At 50.3% G+C, this 14649-nt stretch overlaps 1 protein-coding gene across 3 annotated transcripts in view; it reads right to left on the reverse strand.

Annotated features, from left to right (window-relative positions):
• Positions 1-14395, reverse strand: part of IL12RB1 (interleukin 12 receptor subunit beta 1) — a 30924-nt gene extending 16529 nt beyond the window's left edge. Inside the window, exons 1-7 of one of the 3 annotated variants that reach the window (XM_055104432.2) lie at positions 11128-14390; positions 7879-7938; positions 6602-6716; positions 5261-5430; positions 1931-2070; positions 719-749; positions 171-290 (exon numbers count right to left, since the gene is read on the reverse strand). In XM_055104432.2, coding sequence (XP_054960407.1) covers positions 171-290; positions 719-749; positions 1931-2070; positions 5261-5430; positions 6602-6716; positions 7879-7938; positions 11128-11191 — 700 coding nt within the window. In that variant the 5' untranslated portion in view covers positions 11192-14390. Of the gene's footprint in view, positions 1-170; positions 291-718; positions 750-1930; positions 2071-5260; positions 5431-6601; positions 6717-7878; positions 7939-11127 lie in introns of all 3 variants that reach the window. The other 2 variants (XM_055104431.2, XM_055104433.2) reach the window with 2 other exon arrangements.
• Positions 14396-14649: the final 254 nt, after the last annotated feature.

Consider the following 14649-nt stretch of genomic DNA (forward strand, 5'->3'; position numbering starts at 1 on the left):
TAGAGATGGGGTCTCACTATGTTGCCCGGGCTGGTCTCAAACCACTGGCCTCAAGTGATCCTCCCGCCTCAGCCTTCTGAGCAGCTGGAACTACAGGTGTGCACCACCACCTCCGGCTGTTGCCTTATTTCTAATGCTTGCCCCTGTTCCTGTACTCAGAGTGATCTTACCAGGGGGAACACACACGGGGCTGCTCCATTTGCTCCAGGAACTTCCTTGGCTCCCCAGCCGCCGTCGTCGGAGCTGGAATTCCTGGGCCACATTCATCTCCAGGGGGCAGAGGCAGGACTCTGGGGAGAGGCAGGTCGAACATCAGGCCGTAAGAATTGTCCAGGACTTGGCACCAGTCACTTAACCATCATGCGCTTATTGAGCTCCAACTGTGTACAGAGCCACGTGCTGGGTCCTGGGGGCTCAGCAGAAGCAGGCCAGGCCTTGTCCTCTTAGGGCCTCCAGGATCACCCACGTCCATCCCTGCCCCTCAGTTCAAGTCCTGGCTGCGGCCATCCCTTGGGTCGTGACCTTGGCCAAAGGCTTCTCACCCCCTCCAAGTCGTGATTTGTTTCCCCACCTGCAATTTGGAAAGAATCCAATACTGAACTATGGGGCAGGGTAAGAGGCATACAAAAAAATTCAGCATTGGACCTGGCATACAGTAGGTGCTCAATTAATGCCAATTTGCTGCAGCTGTTGTTGTCATTACTATTATTATTCTCACCAGTATCATCATCCTGAGGTCCGCAGTCGCCCTACAATAAGAACATATTCATATATCGTTTTGCATTTTGGTGCTGAAAAATATTTGCTGTTTTACAATTAGTTATTTATTTACTTATTTATCTGAGACACGGTCTCACTCTGTCATCTAGGCTGGAGTGCAGTGGTGCAATCACGGCTTATTGAAGCCTCAACCTCCCAGGGCTCAGGTGATCCTCCCGCCTCAGTCTCCTGAGTAGTTGGGACTACAGGCATGCATCATCACACTCAGCTAATTTTTGCATTTTTGGTAGAGACGGGATTTCACCATGTTGCCCAGGCTGGTCTCAAACTCCTGGCCTCAAGCAATCCCACCCCAACTCGGCCTCCCAAAGCACTGGGATTACAGGCGTGAGCCACTGCACCTCGCTAAATTTTTTTAAATTAAAGACCATACTTCCAGGGATTATTTCTATCCTTAATTACTAGAGAACTTTCTCTAGGTTCAAACCTTCTTTAGGAACATATAAAGCAGTAAAAAATTATTATAACTAAATTTTAAAAATTAATAATTATTTTACTAAACACAGTGTGGGATCCTGGATTGAATCTGGGAACAGAAAAAAGACATTCCTGGAAAAACTGGTGACATTCAAATAATGCCTGGAGTTTATGTAAGACGTTAACATTAGAGGTGTTTGGGTAAAGGGTATATGGGCGTTCTCTGCACCAGTTTATATAGTAACTTTTCTGAAAATCGAAGGTTATTCCAAAAGAAAAAATTTATTTTAAAAAATTTTAGTGAGAGCCAGGCGTGGTGGTTCATGCCTGTATTCCCAGCACTTTGGAAGGCCAAGGTGGGCGGATCACCTGAGGAGTTTGAGACCAGCCTGGCCCACATGGCGAAACCCCGTCTCTACTAAAAATACAAAAATTAGCTGCGTGTGGTGGTGGGCGCATGCCTGTAATCCCAGCTACTCGGGAGGCTGACAATCGCTTGAACCCGGGAGGCAGAGGTTGCAGCGAGCTGAGATCATGCCACTGCACTCCAGCCTGGGCGACAGAGCAAGGCTCCGCCTCAGAAAAAAAAAAAGAAAAAGAAAAAAACCACCTCAGGGGCTAGAGTGGGGGCTGGTTGGGAGCGGGGACAGATGCAGAGATGGTGAGACTGATTTGGGGGTGAAGGTGCCCTGGAGAGGCCTGTGTCCACCCTGGACTTGGGAAACAAACTCACCAACTTCCATGGGCTGCTGGGTGTCCGGTGCCGGAACTGCACCTCAGCACCAACCTGGTTATCCGGGGTCTCCCACTCCATACGCAGCTGCCCGGCCAACTTGGACACCTTGATGTCTCCCAGAGGAGGCTCATATTTAACTGGAAGCAGAGGTAGGGATTAGCGAGGGGCAGCCCACACGTATGTGAGTTAATGGGCCCTGAAAATCCACCCTGTCCAGGGTAAGCAACTGAATCCCTAAATATGAATTAGGGGACACCTTGCAGGTCCCAGCTAAGCCTGGTATATTATGATCAAAAAGTCAAGATTTATACACAAGCCACATACGGTGGCTCACCCTGTAATTCCAGTATTTTGGGAGGCCAAGGCAGGAAGATCACTTAAGCCCAGGAGTTTGAGACCAGCCTGGGCAACATAGTGAGACCGCCCCCCATCTCTACATAAAAATTAGCCAGGCATGGTAGTTCATGACTGTGGTTCCAGCTACTTAGGAGAGTGAGATGGGAGGATCACTTGAGCCTAGGAGGCTGAGGCTGAAGTGAGCCCTGATCACACCACTGCTCTCCAGTCTAGGAGACAGAGGGAGACCTTGTCTCTAAAAAAACAACAAATATGGCCAGGAGCAGTGGCTCATAGCTGTAATCCTAGCACTTTGGGAAGCCAAGGTGGGTGGATCATCTGAGGTCAGGAGTTTAAGACCAACCTGGCCAACACGGTGAAACACTGTCTCTACTAAATACAAAAATTAGCCAGGCATGGTGGTGGGCACCTGTAATCCCAGCTACTTGGGAGGCTGAGGCAGGAGAATCGCTTGAACCCAGGAGGCGGAGGTTGTAGTTAGACCAGATCCCACCACTGCCCTCCGGCCTGGGTGACAGAGCAAGACTCTGTCTCAAAACAGATTAAAATTAAATTAAAATTTAAAAATAAATAATTTTTAATAAAGATTTATACACAGGATCCTGTTAGTGAAGATATCTTTAAAATATTAACACCCATTGCTGGCAAGGCTGTGAAGAGATGGGCACTTTTGTAAATTGCTTGCCAGAGGATAATCAACTCTGGTAAGCAATTTACAAAAGTGCCTGTCTCTTGGGGGTGATCCGCCCGCCTTGGGCTCCCAAAGTGCTGGGATTATAGGCATGAGCCACTGTGTCCAGCCAATTCTTTTTTTGTTTGTTTGTTTGTTTAGAACTATCAGGGAAATCGTACTTAGTTTTTAGATCTATTTCAAGGAACCTGACCTAAGGAGAGACATAAATTAGCATAAAATAGTCTTGCTGCACCATGGTCATACCCGGCCTGATTCTTTTTTTATATCATTGTATAAATTTAAGAGGTATGATGGTTTGATATACATATCCATAGTGAAATGATTACTACAGTAAGGAATTTAACATATCCATGGCCAGGCACAGGGGCCCACGCCTGTACTCGAAGCATTTTGGGAGGCCAAGACAGGAGGATCATTTGAGCCCAGGAGTTCAAGACCACCCCGGCCAACATAGCAAGTCCCCATCTCTTAAAAATATATATACATATCCATCACCTTCTATAATTACTTTTTTGGTGTGTGGTGAGAACACTTGAAATTTTTTTTTTTTTTTTTTTTTTTTTTGAGATGGAGTCTCGCTCTGTCACCCAGGCTGGAGTGCAGTGGTGTGATCTCGGTTCACTGTAACCTCCATACCCCAGGTTCACGTGATTCTCCTGCCTCAGCATCCCGAGTAGCTGGAATTACAGGCGCCCGCCACCACACTCGGCTAATTTTTGTATTTTTAGTAGAGATGGGGTTTCACCATGTTGGTCAGGCTGGTCTCAAACTCCTGACCTCAGGTGATCCTCCCACCTCGGCCTCTCGAAGTGCTAGGATTACAGGCGTGAACCACCGCACCCAGCCCTTAAATCTATTCTTTTAGCAAATTTTCAATATACATTATTTTTAATTATAGTTCTCTACTGTACATTGGAACTCTAGATTTATTTGTGCTGCGTAACTACAAATTGTATTCCTTTGACCTACATCTCCCCCATTTCCTCCTTCTCTCCATCCCCGGTAACCACATTTCTACTTTCGGTGCCTAGATATTCGACTTTTTTTTTAAGATTATACATGTAAGTGGGATGGGCGCGGTGGCTCACGCCTGTAATCCCAGCACTTTGGGAGGCCGAGGCGGGTGGATCATGAGGTCAGGAGATCGAGACCACGGTGAAACCCCGTCTCTACTAAAAATACAAAAACTTAGCCGGGCGCGGTGGCGGGCGCCTGTAGTCCCAGCTACTGGGGAGGCTGAGGCAGGAGAATGGTGTGAACCTAGGAGGCAGAGCTTGCAGTGAGCCGAGATCGCGCCACTGCACTCCAGCCTGAGCGACAGAGCGAAACTCCATCTCAAAAAAAAGAAAAAAGAAAAAAAGATTATACATGTAAGTGAGATCATGAAATATTTTTGTTTCTGTGCCTGGCTTACTTCACTCAGCGTAATGTCCTCCAGCTTTGTCCATGTTGTGGCAAATGACATGATTTCCTTCATTCTTTTCTTTTCTTTTTTCTTTTTTTTTTTTTTTTTTTTTTGAGACAGTGTCTTGCTCTGTCACCCAGGCTGGAATGCAGTGACTTGATCTTAGCTCACTGCAACATCTGCCTCCTGGATTCAAGCCATTCTCCCGCCTCAGCCTCCTGGGTAGCTGGGATTGCAGGCATGCACCACCACACCAGGCAAATTTTTTTGGCTTTTTTGTGTGTTGCTGTTGTTTTTTAGATGGAGTCCTGCTCTGTTGCCAGGCAGGAGTGCAGTGGCTCAATCTCAGCTCACTGTAACCTCCACCTCCCGGGTTCAAGTGATTCTCCTGCCTCAGTCTCCCCAGTAGCTGGGACTACAGGTGCGCGTGGCCACTCCTGGCTAATTTTTGTATTTTTAATAGAGATGGGGTTTCACCATGTTGACCAGGATGGTCTCGATCTCTTGACCTTGTGATCCGCCCACCTCAGCCTCCCAAAGTGCTGGGATTACAGGCGTGATCCACCGCACCCGGCAAAATACATGATGTCGAGTCATGAGAACAGATAATAAGAACCCAACCAGGTCTTGGCAGCATTATGGCTAGCAGAGAGAAACCATAAGCAATCTAAGTGCCCAGGAATAGGGGATTGGTAAGGGGACCATGAAAGACTGCTTTGTCACAATAGTGTTTGTGTGACACTACGTGAAGTGACAATGGCTAGTAGTATCAAGTCCCTTGCCAGGGGCCAGGAATCCTCTCTAGCTCCAGCCTTGCAGCCTGATGGCATCTCTGGGTAAAAAACGGACGGGGGGAGAACAAGGTGCTAACCTGAGTTGTAGAGCTGCAGGGTCACCTCAGGAGACTTCTCTGTCTGGTTCCTGGCCCAGGATTCCACCCAGAGTGTGACAGTGTACAGCACAGACACCCCAGCCTGGTCGGAGAACTGCAGCCTGGTGGCTGAGCCGGCGGCGAAGTAGCAGCAGCGCCCGGAGCTAAGGCTGCAGCAGGAAGGAGGGTGTCAGTGCCGAGTCTGGGGTCCTAGTGGACCCGACAGCCGACTTTGTGCATCACATCCCAGCATCGTTTTTTTGGTGTTTGTTTGTTTGTTTGGAGATGGAGTTTCATTCTGTCACCCAGGCTGGAGTGCAGTGGCGCAATCTCGGCTCACTGCAACCTCCACCTCCCTGGTTCAAGCAATTCTCCCACCTCAGCCTCCCTAGTAGCTGGGATTACAGGCACATGCCACCACATGCATCTAAGTTTTGTATTTTTAGTAGAGATGGGGTTTCACCATGTTGGCCAGGCTGGTCTCCAATTTCTGGTCTCAAGTGATGCGCCCACCTCAGCCTCCCAAAGTGCTGGGATTACAAGCGTGAGCCACCGTGCCCAGCCCCCAGCATCCTTTTCTGTCCCTTGTACACCTCCTCCCCCAGCCTGGGGGTTCCTTGGAGATCAGTCTGGGACTGGAGGGGTTTGAGGGACCCCGGTATCTCCCAGCAAGGACTGCACCACACAGCGAAGAAACGAATGAAAGTGCTGGGCGCAGTGCCTCACGCTTGTAATCCCAGCACTTTGGGAGGCCAAGGGGGGGTGGATCACCTGAGGCCAGGAGTTCAAGACCAGCCTGGCCAACATGGTGAGGCTCTGTCTCTACTAAAAATACAAAAATTAGCAGGAGTGGTGGTGTGTGCCTATAGTCCCAGCTACTCAGGAGGCTGAGGCAGGAAAATCACTCTAACTCAGGAGGCAGAGGTTGCAGTGAGCTGACATCATGCCACTGCACTCCAGCCTGGGCAACAGAGCAAGACTCCATCTCAAAAAAAGAAAAAAGAAAAAAGAAAAAATGGATGGATGGATGGATGGATGGATGGATGGTTGGATGGATGGATGGATGGATGGATGGATGGTTGGATGGATGGATAAGTGAAAGGGTGAAGAAGAAAAAAGGACTAGAGAGACCCTCATGGCCACCCACCCTGGGATGCCTACCTTCACTGACCAACCCCCCACCACAATCCTCCAACTCTCTCTTCTTAGATGAGAAACTGAAGCCCAGGAAGGAGTGTTGACCCAGCCAAGATCACGCATCCGAGAGTAGGGGCACCAGAGGGGGTTGGAGCAAGAGTGGGATGGTGGGTGAGGGTTTGGGAATGGTAGAGGGGTCCTCACCAACACCGCAGGAAGTGGCTGACCCCAGCTGTGGGACCCTCATACTGCCAGGAGCACTCGTAACGATCACTGGATATCCGATAGCATCTCAGGTCCCTAGGGCCCGAGGCCGAGCCTGGAAGAGATCCTGTAGGCTTGGGAACAGACCAGAGTCTGGAGGGTCTTCGTGCCTAAGACAAATCTTTGTGATGCTTACATCTTTCAGCGTCACCTCAGCCTAAACCCTCCCTGCGTCCTTCCTACCTCATCCCCTGCCGTCTCTCACCTCAACCTATTCCGAATCCTCAGCCTCCTAACTTGTCCTCACAGAGGCCGGATGTCCTGCCACCTCTCTCTCTATCCCTCACCCTCCTCTGGTGTTTTTTTTTGGGGGGTCCCCCGGGTCCCAACTTTCCTCCTCTGGTTCTTCAAAACACATCATCACATTTGTGATAGACATTTGTTTGCCTGTTGTCTATCTCTTCCACTAGGCTGTGGTTTTGGGAAGTCAGTTGAGCTCACAGCCAGTTCCCTATGTCTAGAACTGTGTCCGCACATAGAAGATGCTCAGTAAATCGTTATCAAACAAAAGAATGGACAGCGTGTCTGCTTAGTGTCAGACCCTTTTCAGGGTACATTAGGAGCATAAATGTTCCGACAATATGGCCGGGCGCGGTGGCTCATTCCTGGAATCCCAGCACTTTGGGAGGTTGAGGCAGGTGGCTCACCATCACCTGAGCTCAGGAGTTCAAGACCAGCCTGGGCGACATGGTGAAACCTCGTCTCTACTAAAAATACAAAATTTAGCCGGGTGTGGTGGCGGGCGCCTGTAATCCCAGCTACTTGGAAGGCTGAGGCTGGAGAATAGCTTGAACCTGGAAGGCGGAGGTGGCAGTGAGCTGTGATCAGGCCACTGCACTCCAACCTGGGCAGCAGAACAAGACTCCATCTCAAAAATAAATAAATAAAATAAATGTTCCAATAATTTATCAGGTTGGGGGGGCTTCAAAGTGCTTAACAGGTACTTTCTCCCATGTACCGACCAATCTGAACGGACACAGACACCAGCCCTGAGACCATGCTAGGGAAGTGATAATGTTCAGAGAGGCGGCTGGCTACTCCAGGGCACCTTGAACCTGGTAAGAATGGGCCAGCAGGTGGTGGGGTGGGGGCTCACAAGAACACAGGCGGGGCTGGGTCTTTGGCCTGGTGGTGGAGGCCATGGGAGGGGCTGCTGTGGATGGGGTCAGGCAGAGCCCTACATAATCCTCAGCCAACAATGAGGAACTGCCCCGAACCTGAGTCTGCATCCGGATATGGCGGGTCCTGAAAACAGCACTCACTGGTTCTGCAGGCAGCTGCAAAGGCAATGAAGACATAATGACATCCCTGGCCTTGCACTGTGTGGGGAGAAGGGCTCAGCCTTGGGGTCTACACCCAAGTGATCATCAGCCCTCACACCCACCCACTTTCCCATCTATGCACCCTCCTACCACCACCCATCCATCCATCTGCCCATGTATTTATCTGCCCATCTACCCATCCATCCATGTATTTATTCATCCGTCCACCATCTACCCGTCCATCCACCCATGAATTCATCCATTCACCCATCCATCCATCCATCCATCCATCCATGTATTCATCCATCATCCATCCACCCCACCATCCACCCATCTATCCATCCATCCATCCATGTACTCATCCATCCATCCACTCATCTACCCATCCATCTATCCAACCATCCATGTATTCATTCATTCATCCACCCATCTATCCATTCATCCATCCACCTCACCATCCACCCATTCACCCATCCATCCATGTATTCATCCATCCATGTATTCATCCATCCATCCACCCATCTACCCATCCATCCATCCATCCATCCATCCACCCCACCATCCACTCATTCACCCATCCATCCATGTATTTATCCATCCATGTATTCATCCATCCATCCACCCATCTACCCATCCATCTATCCATCCATGTATTCATCCATCCATCCACCCATCTACCCATCCATCTATCCATCCATATATTCATTCATCCATCTACTCATCCATCCATCCACCCCACCATCCATCCATCCATCCATCCATCCATCCATCCATCCATCCATCCATCAATCCATGTATTAATCCATCCATCCACCCCACCATCCACCCATTTATCCATCCATTCATCCATTCATCCATCCATCCATGTATTCATCCATCCATCCATCCATCCACCCCACCATCCACCCATTCACCCATCCATCCATGTATTCATTAGTCCATCCATCCATCCATCCATCCATCCATGTATTTATCCATGCATCCATGCATTCATTCATCCATTATCCATTCACCCAACCATCCATCTATCCATCTAGTCACCAATCTATCCATCCATCCATCCACATATTCATTCATCCATACACCCACCCATCCATCCATTTATCTACCTACCGATATATCCATCCATCCATCCATCCATCCATCCATCCATACATACATACATACATGTATTTATTAATTCATCCATCCATTCATTTACCCACCCATCCACCTGTCTATCCATTCATCCACCACCCTTTAGTCCTCAGAGGTTGAGATGCATATTTGGGAGACACTCTCGGGAGGTACCCCCGCAGGAAAGAACAGTAAGACCAACAGTCTGGAGGGCAGAGAGAAGTGGGGGTGTGCCTGGGGTGGCACCAGTGTCTGAAGCCAGCATGGGGAGAGACAGTAGAGGGTGCATGGCAGGGAGAGGCCTGCCAGGGCTGGCCCAGGCAAGCACGCTTGGCCCACTAGCAGTCAGGGCAATTATTAATAACATTTCTCCAGGAGGCAGCGACCTCCCTCAGCCACTGAGATCCCCGTGCCCTTTGGGATTGCCACAGTCTGCTAGATGTGGAACTGGGTGAGAGAAGGAGGGGGATGCCACCATGGATGGGTCAGGAAGACCCCGGCGCCCTCACTCCCACAAGAAGGACCTGTCCTGAGCCTTGCAGGCAGATTGGAAGCCTTGGGGGAGAAGGCGGCACCCCAGGAAACGGCCCCAAGTGTCCAACCTTGAAGGGGGAAAGATGTTTAACACACAAGGCTCTCCATCCTTCCATCTCTCTCTGTGATGACGCAGAACCCCCACCCACCCACCCACCCCTGACAGCCTAAAGCCCATCCTCCTTCCCTTTCCCTGGACTGACCACTCACTGCCACTATCTCCAGGATACCTCGTGGGCTGCCCCTCGCCCCCTCCCTGCTGCTGGTCTCCAGCCATGCCTGGCCCCTGAAGGCGCTGGGACCTTGAGGTGTGGCCAGCACTGCTGTGGGCATTCTACAGGCACTCAGTGCTTCTCAAGAGCCATCAAAAAAGTCAGCACCCCGCTGATCCCCAGTGTACAGAGAGGGAAAGTTTATTTATTATTATTATTATTGAGATAGAGTCTTGCTCTGCCACACAGGCTGGAATGCAGTGCTGCAATCTCGGCTCACTGCAACCTCTGCCTCCTGGGTTCAAGCGATCCTCCCACCTCAGCTACTAAGTAGCTGGGAGTACAGGTGCCCATCATCAAGCCTGGCTAATTTTTGCATTTTTAGTAGAGATGGGGTTTCACCATGTTGGCCAGGCTGGTCTCGAACTCCTGACCTCAAGTGATCCACCCATCTTGGCCTCCCATAGTGCTGGATTTTCAGGAGTGAGCCACCGTGCAGGGCCTGAGATTATTTAAAGTATATGGGAAGGCTGGGCATGGTGGCTCATGCCTGTAATCTGAGCACTTTGGGAGGCCGAGGTGAGGGGATCATTTGAGCCCAGGAGTTCGAGACCAGCCTGGGCAACACAGCGAGACACTGTCTCTGTAAAAAGTATACACCAAAAAAATTAACTAGGCATGGTAGTGTGCGCCTGCAGTCCCAGCTACTCAAGGGGCTAAGGCAGGAGGATCACTTGAGCCCAGGTGGTCAAGGCTGCAGTGAGTTATGATTAGACCACTGCACTCCAGCCTGGGCAACAGAGTGAGACCCTATCTCAGTAAGTAAGTAAGTAAGTAAATAAATAAATAAATAAGTAAAGTATACGGAAGGATGTGCATAGGTTATATGCAAATACTTTACCATTTTATATCAGGAATTTGAGCATCTTTGGATTTTGGTATCTGCAGAGGGTCCTGGAACCATTGCCCCATGAATATGGAAATGACTGTATATATTATATTATGTATGTCTATCTATTGTAAACTACATACATAAGATACTATACTATGTATACCTACTAGATACATACTTGCTTTTTATTCCTTCCTTAGTTTTTTTTCTCATTGAACTCCCCGAGGTGGAAAAAATTTAGTGCATTTCACAGAAGAGAAAATCTAGACCGGAGGAAAGATGTCTAAGTTCGATCCCAGAAGCCATGACTGCCCATCTCCCATTTGACAGCAGGAAAGACTGAGGCACAGAGAGATGAAACCAACCCACACAGCAGGCCCACAGCTCTCCACACATACATGTGCCTCCACCCAGCAAGAGGAACCGCCATGCCAGGGTCAGGGGACTCACCACCCTGCCTGGACAGCAGGAAGAGGAAGAGGAGGGGGACCACCCAGGTCACCAGCGGCCCCATCGGATCCACGTAGAGCCCCACAGCCCCAGGGGAGCCTCTCTGCCACCTGCGAGGTTCAGCCACCCCGTCCCCACTCCGGAACACATTGAAGCTGAACAAGGAGAAAAGACCGAAAAAAAAGAAAAAAGAAAAAAAGTAAAGTGTCACAGCCCATCCCTAGGGCAAGTCAAAGTGAAAGAGAAACCCAGGAAGTCAGCTCCGTGGTGGTGGTGATGGTGGCGGCCACAGACTCTGGAGCAAGTCTGACTTTGGAGCAAGTCAGAGTTCTAGGGGGTTCTGCCCTGCTGGCCCCAGACCTGAACTGAACACCCAGATGCCAGCCCCATGGGCCACTTGTGGTTCCATGCACTTGGCCAGATCCCTGGCCCTCTCTAGCCAATTTTTTTTTTTTTTTTTTTTTTTTGAGATGGAGGCCCGCTCTGTCGCCCGGGCTGGAGTGTGGTGGCATGATCTCCACTCACTGCAACTTCTGCCTCCCGGGTTCAAGCAATTCTCCTGCCTCAGCCTCCCGAGTAGCTGGAATTACAGGCAACTGCCACAACATCGAGCTAATTTTTGTATTTTTAGTAGAGACGGGGTTTCACCATGCTGGCCAGGCTGGTCTCGAACTCCTAACCCTAAGTGATCCACCCACCTTAGCCTCCTGAAGTGCTGGGATGACAGGCGTGAGCTACCGTGCCTGGCTGCCAAATTCTTTTTTCCTTCTTTTGAGATAGGGTCTTGATCTGTGGCCCAGCTGTAGTGCAGTGGTGCAATCACGGCTCACTGCAACATCAACCTCCCCAGGCCCAGGCCATCCTCCTACCTGAGCCTCCCCAGGAACTGGGACTACAGGCATGCACCACCACGCCCAGCTAATTTTTGCATTTTTTTTTTTTTTAGAGAGGGGGTTTTGCCATGTTGCCCAGGCTGGTCTCAAACTCCTGGGTTCAAATGATCCGTCCGCCTTGGCCTAGCAAAATGCTGGGATCACAGGCGTGAGCCACCGCACCGGGCCATCTCGCCAGCTTCTGAATCTGAGACTCAAGAGCTGAAGGAGGGCAGTGTTCTCGGATGGCCTAATTTCATCCTTCCAACAAATTGTTACAAAGAGCTTGCAGCATGCTGGCCCTCCACAATGCCCACCTCCCCACATGCCAAGCTCCAGCCTTGTGCACCTGGGCTCACCCCTCTAATCCCAGCACTTTGAGAGGTCGAGGTGGGAGGATCACTTGACCCCAGGAGTTTGGGACTAGCCTGAACAACATAGCAAGACCCCATCTCTATAAAAAATAAAGAATTAGGCCAGGCGCGGTGGCTCACGCCTGTAATCCCAGCACTTTGGGAGGCCAAGGCAGGTGGATCACGAGGTCAGGAGTTTGAGACCAGCCTGACCAAAATGGTGAAACCCTGTCTCTACTGAAAATACAAAAATTAACCGGGTGTGGTGGCAGGCACCTGTAATCCCAGCTACTGAGGAGGCTGAGGCAGGAGAATCGTTTGAACCCAGGAGGTGGAGGTTGCAGTGAGCCGAGATCGCGCCACTGCACTCCAGCCTGGGCAACAGAGTGACATTCCATCTCAAAAAATACATATATATAAAAATTAAAAGTTAGCCAGGCGTGGTGGCACACATCTGTATTCTCAGCTACTCAGGAGGCTGAGGTGGGAGAATGGCTTGAACCCAGGAGGTTGAGGCTGCAGTGAATCGTGATTGCGCCACTGCACTCCAACCTGGGTAACAGAGCAAGATCCTGTCTCTTAAAAAAAAAAAAAAAAAATTTAAGAGATGCAACTTAGTTTTTCCCCCATGTTCCATTTCTTAGCCTCTGAGTATTTTGTTTCCTGTCCCTCCCTCCCCACTGTCGGCAAAGCCTCTAAATGTCAGTGGAGAAGCTTTGATCCAAGCTACCATGTGGATGAACCCTCAAAAACATCATGCTGGGATGGGCGCGGTGGTTCACATCTGTAATTCCAACACTTTGGGAGGCCGAGGTGGGCGGATCACCTGAGGTCAGGAGTTCGAGACCAGCCTGGTCAACAAGGCGAAACCCTGTCTCTACTAAAAATACAAAAATTCGCCGGGCCTGGTGACATGTGCCTGTAATTCCAGCTATTCGGAAGGCTGAGGCAGAGAGAATTACTTGAACCTGGGAGGTAGAGGTTGCAGTGAGCTGAGATCGTGCCACTGCACTCCAGCCTGGGTGACAGAGTGAGACTCCATCTCAAAAAAAAAAAAAAAACATACGCAAAAAAAAACCCCATCATGCTGGGTGGACGAAGATGGACAGGAAAGGCACACACTGTATGATTCCACTTATATAAAATATCCAAAATAGGCAAATGTACAGAGGCAGACAGTAGCTGAGTGGTTGTCAGGGGCTGGGGGGAGGCGGGAGTGAGAAGTGACTGCTGATGTATGCGGGGTTTCCTTTTGGGGTGATGCAAATGTTCTGGAACCAGATAGAGGTGGTGGTTGCACAACACTGAATGTGCTAAATGTCACTGAATCGTTTGCTTTAAAATGATGAATTTCCGGCCCGGGCACGGTGGCTCACTCCTGCAATCCCAGCACTTGGGAGGCCGAGCCAGGTGGATCATTTGAGGTCAGGAGTTCGAGACCAGCCTGGACAACACAGTGAAACCCAGTCTCTACTAAAAATACAAAAATTAGCTGGGTGTGATGGCATGCGCCTGTAATCCCAGCTACTCAGGAGGCTGAGGCAGGAGAATCGCTTGAACCCGGGAGGCAGAGGTTGCAGTGAGCCGAGATCACACCACTGCACTCCCGCCTGGGTGAGAGAGTGAGACTCTGTCTCAAAAAAAAAAGATGAATTTTAGGTTACGTGAGATGCATCTACAGAAAAAAGAAATATTCTTAGAGTCCAGGGGCACTGAGGAGGGAGAGGGAGAGGGTCTCTCCTGGGGATGAGCATCTGTGGAAACTGAGGCCCAAGTGGCCAGGGTTGTGCAATGCGGTTCAGCTTCCTGGGAGGAGGTCCCTCCTTTAAGAAGCCTGGCTCCGAGGGGCAGCTGAGCTGGCCAGGGTCAGGCGCCCAGCAGGCTATGAGGTCAGTGAGTTAGGGACAAAGACTCAGTGTCCTGGGCCTGGCACAGTGGGGACGGGGGCCCTGTGACCCCATACAGGACAGCCTTCTCTGGCCCCGGGGCCCAGGCCAGGGTCAGCTGGGGGATGGATGTGTGAGGCCTGGGGGAGGGGCAGAGACAGAGAAAGGGACAGAGATAGAGAGATACATAAAGATGGAGGAGGCCAGGCAGGGTGGATTATGCCTGTAATCCAGCACTTTGTGAGGCCAAGGCAGGAGGATTGCTGTAGGCTAGGAGTTCAAGAGCAGCCTGGGCAACATGGTGAGACTCCATCTCTACAAAAAATAATTTGCTGGGCATGGTGGCAGGTGCCTGTAGTCCCAGCTACTTGGGAGGCTGAGGCTTAAGCCAGGGAGGTCGAGACTGCAGTG

The sequence above is a fragment of the Pan paniscus genome, chromosome 20 (genome assembly GCF_029289425.2).
Source record: "Pan paniscus chromosome 20, NHGRI_mPanPan1-v2.0_pri, whole genome shotgun sequence".
Lineage (NCBI taxonomy): Eukaryota > Metazoa > Chordata > Mammalia > Primates > Hominidae > Pan > Pan paniscus.